Consider the following 9503-nt stretch of genomic DNA (forward strand, 5'->3'; position numbering starts at 1 on the left):
GTAATGCATGAAAGCATGGTATTATAATGGAAATATGTAAAGTTGAGGTTAAGACAAAGGGTTATAATTGGACAATGTAATATGCATATTTATTAAGGTCATTGTTTTCTGAACATGCATATTCGTGAACGGTTGATTTATTATTCGTTCGATTTGTTTCATTTGTATACAGTTTTTACGGAGCATACGGAGTATATGGATCATTTGAAAGAATTAAAGAATGATTGGAACCTCAAAGAAATGACCAATTGTCCTTTTTAGAGATGCTTCAGCTACAGTAAAAACTCCTTTTACGTCTAGACGTCTCCTCGGAAACAGTTTCGTCATGGCTGAGGCTGAAGGTAGACCACACCGTGAAGCCAAAGCAACGGAAAAGGGACTCTTATGGCAAATCGAGATCAAATCAAAGGAGTTTGAAAGCCTCATCAAGACTTGGAGGCGCACAGCAAATAAACTTCGAGTGCTGCTGGGTGACGAGAGTGCTACCTCGACTATCCAAGAAACTAGAGATTGTCTACAGACCAATGTAAACAAGTTGATACTGACACAAGATGAGTTGATGGCACTTCGTGCCACTGCCAAGATTGATGACGACAGTGTCGGTAAACTAGATGAAGTAGAGGAAGAGCACAGCAACCTGATGAAACAAACTCTTGAGGTCTTGATCGCACAAAGAGAAGGAACTGCCTCATCACGGACTTCGACAAAAAGGTCGAAGAAATCTCATGCTGTACGTGTGGTATCAGAGAAGCAGCAAGATTGTCAAGATTGGGTGAATGGCATCCGCGACGTTGAACCAGAAACCCACCCGAATGTAAATGACCTTCAAGGTGACGCAGTTAAGGTCTTGATAGAACAGATGCGGATGACAAGGCTCCCATTGCCCGAACCAGTGACATTTGCAGGAGATCCTATGTCCTTTCCTGCGTGGAAGCACGCGTTTGATGTTTTGATCCAACAAAGCGGCATTCAGCCTATGGATAGGTTTTTCTACTTACAGAAATACTTAAGAAGTCAACCTCTAGAACTTGTTCGAGGATATGCTCTAGTTGGAAATGATAAGGCGTATGGAGAAGCCATGACGGCCCTCACCAGTAGATATGGTGATCCCTTCATCATAGCAAATGCCTTTCGCGATAAATTGGAACGATGGCCGAAGATATCTCCGAAGGATGCCATCGGTCTGAGGAATCTGTCAGACTTCCTCCATCAATGTGTCAGTGCCATGGACAAGATTGGCAACCTTCACCACCTAAACGACGAAAGGGAGAATCAAAAGATCTTGTATAAATTGCCAGACTGGCTCGTTGCACGATGGTCACGCAAGGTTATCGATTGGAGAGATGTGAATGGACAGTTTCCACCCTTTCAGATATTTGCGAAATTTATCGAAGCAGAAGCTAAGGTAGCATGCTACCCTGTTACCTCCCTCCATGGCAAAATCGATGGACCATCTAACAAGACGAAGTCTACATCAGATGTCAGAACCCTCTCAACCAATGTGACGTATCCAAACTCAGGCAGCAGGGAAAGGGAGAAGAGAGTTAAACCACAATCATGTTCATGCTGCAAGAAGGACCACTCCCTACAAGAATGTACTGAGTTTGCGTCAAAGAACATGGCAGATCGTAAAAGCCACATAAGAGAGAAAGGTCTATGTTACGGCTGCCTAAAGTATGGTCACATGTCTAAGGCTTGTAGGCGACGAAGTACCTGTGACATCTGCAAAGGACGACATCCATCTCTACTACATGAAAACAGAAATAGACCAGAACCAAAGAAGGAACTAGAGGTAGATCCAAGACCCAATGAAACTCAGTCGTCATGGTCTCATGCTTCATTTAGCCAACACTCTGACGCTGGATTGACCATTACGAAGAGTACAATGATAGTTCCTGTCTGGCTTTCTCACTCAACCACATCGGATGAGCGAATGATCTATGCATTACTTGACACTCAATCCGACACCACGTTCCTGCTAGAGAAAACCAAGAATGAGATGAATTTGCATGGAACTCCTGTAAGTCTCCTTCTTTCAACGATGTCAGCTATGGATGAAAGAGTACCAAGTGAACGCATTGAGGGTCTTTCTATCAGGTCATTTGATGGAGAACAGAGGATAGCTTTACCATCAACCTATACCAGACAGTTCATACCAGCAAATCATGATCACATACCCACTCCAGAGATGGCGACCAGTATCCCTCACCTTTCCAAGATTTCACATAACCTATTGCCCTTACAAGATTGTGAAATTGGTTTGTTGATTGGGTACGACTGTGCTAGAGCCCTCATACCAAGAGATGTCATTCCTCCTGATCATGATAGGCCTAATGGTCCATATGGCCTAAAGACAGACTTAGGATGGAGCATTGTGGGTACTGTGAAAGAAATTGAACACAACTTTGAGGATGATCCAGTTGGTGTAAGTCATCGATTGACAGCCTGTGAGATTCCTGCTGAGCTAAAAACAGGAAACAAGGATGTGTTGTTTGCTCATAACACATCAGTCAAGGAAGAGATCACCCCTGCAAGAGTGACAAGATTGATGGAAGCTGATTTCCTTGATACCAAGGCTGAAGGAGTGGCATACTCACAAAATGACGTCAAGTTTATGAACATTATGAGAGATGAGATTCACAAATTAGACGATGGGCATTATGAAATGCCTTTGCCATTCAAGGATGAGAAGCCAAAGTTGCCGAATAACAGAGTTCTTGCGAAGGGACGACTTGATCATCTTGGAAGAAAGTTCAAGCAAAATGATGAGTATCGCAAGAAGTACACCAAGGTAATGGAAACTCTTCTGGAGAAGGGTTATGCGGAACCAGCACCAGATCATAACACAGATGGTAAAGTGTGGTATATCCCACACCATGGGGTAGTTCAACCAAATAAACTGAGAGTTGTATTCGACTGCAGTGCGAAATGCAAAGGAGAGTCGTTAAATTCGCACCTACTCACAGGACCAGACTTGACGAATAAATTAGTCGGAGTACTCTGTCGCTTCAGACTGGATCACATCGCATTCATGTGTGACATTCAAGAAATGTTCCACCAGTTCAGAGTCAACTTGGAAGACAGAGATTATCTCAGATTCCTCTGGTGGAAGGATGGTAATTACGACGAAGTACCAAATGAATTCAGGATGAAAGTACATCTATTTGGAGCAGCCTCCTCACCGGGATGTGCCAACTTTGGTCTCCGACAAACTGCTTCAGACCATGCTGCTGAGTTCGGTGAAGATGTAAGAGACTTCATTCATCAAGAATTTTACGTGGACGATGGTTTGAAGTCCTTGCCTACAGTACACCAAGCTGTAGATCTGATATCCAGAACCAAGAAACTATGTGAGAAGGGAGGTCTCCATCTCCATAAGCTTGTATCTAATTCAAGAGAGGTACTGCAAACGGTTCCAGAAGAAGATAGAGCAAAGACCGTCAGAGAGATTAATCTGCTTCATGACGACCTACCACTAGAGCGAGCTCTTGGAGTCCAGTGGTGTGTTGAATCTGACTCGTTTAACTTCAGAATCACACTTCAGGACAAGCCACTAACCAGACGAGGGATACTTTCTACAGTTATGTCTATTTACGATCCCTTAGGATTGTTAGCACCAATAGTGCTTACAGGAAAGAAGATTCTCCAGGCACTCTGCAAGCTGTCCACAGACTGGGACGATCCTCTTCCAGACGATCTTCGAGTAAAGTGGGAAAATTGGAGAAAGGACATACTACAACTTGAATCCATCTCAATCCCTAGGTGCTACAAACCTACTAACTTCAAGTCAATAAAGTCAATACAATTTCACTACTTTACTGATGCAAGTACCTCGGGATATGGTCAATGTACTTACATGAGACTAACTGATGTAAACGATAAAGTACATTGTACATTAGTAATTGGAAAAAGCAGGGTGGCACCCTCGAAGTCTGTAACAGTACCTCGCCTGGAATTGACTGCTGCTGTTGTCGCCGCTAAGGTTAAGAAATTTCTGGAAGCAGAGCTTAAATTTGATGATGCAGAACATGTGTTCTGGACTGACAGCAGAGTCGTGCTTGGCTACATAAATAACACTGACAAACGCTTTCACGTATTTGTAGCCAACAGGATTCAACAGATCCGGGACTTTTCCAGACCTTCAGAGTGGAAGTACATTGAGTCAAAAAATAACCCTGCTGATGAAGCATCCAGAGGTCTAACAGTTAATCAGCTAAATGACTCAAAATGGCTACATGGACCAAAAATGCTATGGGAACAGTCAATTCCCACATATGAAGTTAAAGAGACATTCGATGTTCTTCCCAATGACCCAGAGGTGAAAAGGTCTCAAGTACATGTCTCTCAATCCAGAGAAGATGGGTTCGACTTGCACAGACTTCAACGTTTCTCTAGTTGGCTTGTAGCAAGGAAGGCTGTTGCATATTGCCTGATATTCATCTCACGTTTGAAACAACGCTGCAGAGAGAGACATGCCAAGAAAGCAAAGGACGATCCATTAACCAAGGCTAATGTTGCAGTGCTGGATCTCCATCAAGCAGAGATTGAAATTCTGAAGCATGTTCAAAGAGAAGCATTTGGAGATGAAATCCAGATTCTGAAATCTATCCAAAATGATCAGGGTCTTACTGAAAGAAAGAGGAAGCGTCAGATAAAGAAAGCTAGCCGTCTCCATGGTCTAGATGCCTTCCTAGATAAAGATGATATCCTGAGGGTAGGAGGACGGATTCGAAGAGGTGATGATTCGTACATAAGGAAGCATCCCGCAATCCTTCCTCAAAGCCACCATATCACAGAAATAATTCTTCGTCATTGCCATGCATTGACAGCACATCAGGGTAGAGGCATGACGCTAAATCAAATCAGAGAGAATGGATTCTGGGTTCTTGGAGGCAGTAATCGAGTATCAAAACTCATACGGAAATGTGTCATATGCCAGAAACTACGAAGTCCAACTCAAATCCAAAAAATGTCAGATCTTCCTTCCGACAGAGTAACAGAGGCTCCACCATTCACATATTGTGGGATGGACTGTTTTGGACCTTGGATGATTAAGGAAGGTAGAAAGGATTTGAAGAGATACGGTCTTATCTTCACATGTATGGCCTCTCGGGCGGTACACATCGAGACACTCAACAGCTTGACTACTGACTCATTCATTCAAGCATTTCGTCGTTTCACAGCTCTCCGAGGACCAGTTCAACAACTAAGATGTGATAGAGGGACAAACTTCGTCGGAGCGGAGGCAGAACTAAAAAGGGCCTGGCATGAAATGGATCATCAGAAGGTAAAGGACTGCCTTCTCAGTGACGGATGTGATTATGTTCACTTTATCTTCAACGTTCCCTCTGCCAGCCACATGGGAGGAGTATGGGAGCGGCAGATACGCTCTATTCGCAGTGTTCTAGATACTCTCCTGTACCAATCTGGAAGGCAGCTGGATGATGAATCACTACGAACCTTGATGTGTGAGGCTGCAGCTATCATCAACAGCAGACCATTGACAGTAACTCATCTCAATGATCCAACGTATCCAGCACCTCTGACGCCAAACCACCTCATAACAATGAAGTCTAAAGTGTTCCTTCCTCCCCCAGGAAACTTCCAGAATGCAGATATCTACTCGAGAAAGCGATGGAGGAGAGTACAACACCTCATTAATGAATTCTGGAGTAGATGGAGAAAGGAGTTCCTTCAGAACCTTCAGGTCCGCCAGAAGTGGACACGCCCACAACGCGAAGCTTGTGTTGGAGACATTGTCATTCTGAAGGACAACAATACTCCAAGAAATCAGTGGCCCCTAGCGCGTGTTGCCAAACTCCTGCCATCTGAAGATGGACACATTCGCAAAGTGAAACTTACCTTGGGAGACCCCGGAATAGGTAATAGTGGTAAGCGTAAAGGTCCTCTTCAAGAATTAGAGCGTCCTATTCATAAACTGGTGTTACTGTTACCGCAAGAAGACCAATAGGAATTCCCGGCCAAGGAACCTGACATCTAACATTTACGTAGGGAATCCATTTAATTAGGATTAAAATGTTGAGAAGGCCTAGAAAGTATGAGCCTTATTAAAGCTAGATTTATTGAAAAAAGTATGTGAGTGAGACTAATTGATATGAATATTTCCAGAAGCATTAATTTTCAATAATATATCAGCATGTTCCATTGATTAAGTCTGAGAAGGAGGCCACAACATTCATCAGGAGCAAAAAAAATAATTTTGAAGTCTAGAGTCAAGACTATTCATATCTTCAAGGTCTGCATGAAAGACTATACAAACTCATTTATTACAGACCTTATTAGTGCCTGAACTGAGACTGATTGAACTTATATATTGCATTTGTCTATGTAATAACCATTTATCTCTTTACAGGTCATTTCTGATGTTTCAACTATTTCAGAATTAACAAGTCAATGCTCTGGAATTCACACGTTAATGTAATACAGCAGCCAAAATTTTCCAAATTGGGAATGTGTTTATTTGATTTGTTTAAAAAAAAAGGGAATGTAAAAGGCAAATCACATTCATTTTTATAGCTAAATTCCCAAAGCGGTTGAATTCCAGAAATTATTGACTGAAATGTGTACTATAGTGTCAATGGGCATATGTGTGATTCACTATGAAACCTTTGTTTACATATGAATATTAATTAAGAGCATTGTTTTTATGTTTTTTTTTTTTTACATACAATTTACAAAGATTTATGCTTATCAGTATGAAATTGTTAATTGAGATAAGCAAGAGGATAGTGAATTTATTCGCACTTGAATTAAGACACAAACTCATGTGATGTCAACACATATTGTTTATTCAAAGTAGATAGGATATTACACAAACATTAATTGGATTGTGCTAGTTGCATTTGGTTTAATTGTTGGTGAAAGACCTCAACAAATTCACCTTTTGGAGCTAAGTTTGAATTTGGTTGCAAACCTATATGATCATTTAAAAGGCAGTCAATGTCAGTAAATTTTAATAGGAAACAAAAATTTTCATAAGATTGTGCTGCATATCATTGAGAGTAAGTAACTTGGGATTGATTACCTGGTTATATACAGTGTTGATTTGATAACATGTTTAATTAATCTTAAGACTGTTCGACATGCATAGTATGTAAATTAGTTTCATATTGTTGTTGATAATGCACGAGCAATTTTTTGGAGGGGTTATTGAAATAGAAAAAAAAGTATATTTAGATTATCGACGATCTGTGATAGTTCGATCAATCATTATTTGGTAAATTATATTAATAATTTAAAGGAGCCATGTTTCAGTGATTGATCTTTTTTAACGATTATTTGGATTGGTTGAAGTTAAATAGCGCCATCTTCAGGCTACTAATTTTGCTATCAGGAAATGGCACCATTTTCGAATTCTAGTCGACTTAGTTGACGAAATCTGTCTATTTTGGAGACATCGACGTGTATTATGAAAATATACACATAAGAAGGCAGAAAGGAGGTATGTAACGATCTAATGTAGTAATAATTAAGAATAATTAAAGTTCAATGATAAGATTATCTATGTATAAGTGCATTCAATAAGCACAGAACCATGATAGATAACTCAATGTGTGTACTTTACATTAGGCCGATGTACATTACATTTCGGCGGCCGACGCAATGTTGATTCGCAAATTCCAATTGTTATTATGTAATGTAGATTACGGCACGCGAACGAAATGCACATAAATGAAAGAATGTAAACAAACGTTTGCCACTGTTAGGTTGATGTACTATTATGAGTTAATTAAGTGCATGACATGGAGAAATTGAGAAGGTTAATGCAAGTTTGATACAATGTAAAATTGTTTTGATACTGATAAAAGTATAGTTAGAAATGAAGAGTTATACAGGTTTAAGACATGTTATTATTATGAACAGAGTTTAATTACAAAGAATGCAAACAGTCAGAAATCTTGACTTTAGTTGAATGATGAAGGATAACAAATATGAGATAAGTTTAATCATGAAGAATACAGATATGAAATTATAGTTTCTGATAGATTATAAGGTATATGTGCATAATGTAATGCATGAAAGCATGGTATTATAATGGAAATATGTAAAGTTGAGGTTAAGACAAAGGGTTATAATTGGACAATGTAATATGCATATTTATTAAGGTCATTGTTTTCTGAACATGCATATTCGTGAACGGTTGATTTATTATTCGTTCGATTTGTTTCATTTGTATACAGTTTTTACGGAGCATACGGAGTATATGGATCATTTGAAAGAATTAAAGAATGATTGGAACCTCAAAGAAATGACCAATTGTCCTTTTTAGAGATGCTTCAGCTACATCCTGTTTGGGGGAACTTTTGTTCTTGTATTTTAGACATAATGTTATTAGATATATTATGAGAAATCAAATGATTCTTTGTTCATATACATGTGTGTGATATTTGACTTCTAATGGCCATGGTGGCGGTGAGATTTTTACCATTAATATTAAAGAGCGTATGCTATACTGTTTATGCGCGAATACTTGTATTTCTATGTATGAACTGGAACATATCGTTATTGTATGCTATTATTCTATCTAGACATGATTATGTAAATAATTAAATATGTATATTACCTTCATCTGATACGGAAATTTTCTGATCTACACTCTTCGATATTTTTCGTACTAGTTCAATATGGAACTGCAATTATATGGAATAACTCGAATGCGAAACACTTAAAAAAACTATTGTATTTCAGAAAAGGCACCCCCCCAAAAAAAAAATAAAAAATAAATAAATAAGAACAAAAAAGGACAGAAAAAGCAGAGTCAATGGATTTCCTTTTTTTTGTTTTTTTTTTAGCTTTCCAGTTATCAAACATCATCTGTATCATGTTTATCCTATGTGAGGAAATTTTAGTTATTGTATTTTAGACACAATGTTATTAGATGATAATGAGAAATCAATTGATTATTTATATATTTGACTAGTAATGACTATGGTGGCAGTGAGAATTTTACTATTGCTTTATTAAAGAGTGTGTATACTGTATATGTACGTAAACTTGTATTTGTAATACATCGTGATTCTATGCTGTGAATCTAGACATGATTATAATGTGTGAATATATATATATATACGCAACAAAAAAAGTAAGTCCCCCCTAAATCAAATTGCTATAACTTTTGAACGGAATTATTTTGAGATATGATATTACTTAGGTGGTTTTCTACACTCATTAAGCAACTCCTAGGGAAAAATGAGATTGATCGGTTGAGCCATGCATGATTAATTAAAGATTGAATTAAAAATGACCATTTTTGAAAGTCACAAAAGTCGTTTTTTTCAGATTGTGCAAATACAAAGTTGGGCAAAAGTTGTTGTTAGGTGAATTTTATGGTGTTAATGCTGTTTTTCTATCCATCATTTAGCCACTCCACACACAATTTTGATATCGTATGTTCATGGTTGAGTGAGCACAATATTGCATGGGCAGCAGAAGCGGGGTGGGGGGGGGGCTGGGTGCCCACACTTTTTTTTCCAAAAGCATGT

At 39.0% G+C, this 9503-nt stretch overlaps 1 protein-coding gene across 1 annotated transcript; it reads left to right on the forward strand.

The window, feature by feature from the left end:
- The first annotated feature begins 325 nt into the window (after positions 1-325).
- LOC129278467 (uncharacterized) lies at positions 326-5971 on the forward strand. The gene has a single exon (XM_054914617.2). It carries the CDS (start codon positions 326-328, stop codon positions 5969-5971), a length of 5646 nt encoding a protein of 1881 aa, XP_054770592.2.
- Positions 5972-9503: the final 3532 nt, after the last annotated feature.

This window comes from Lytechinus pictus, chromosome 9, assembly GCF_037042905.1.
Source record: "Lytechinus pictus isolate F3 Inbred chromosome 9, Lp3.0, whole genome shotgun sequence".
In the NCBI taxonomy this organism is placed as follows: Eukaryota; Metazoa; Echinodermata; class Echinoidea; order Temnopleuroida; family Toxopneustidae; genus Lytechinus; species Lytechinus pictus.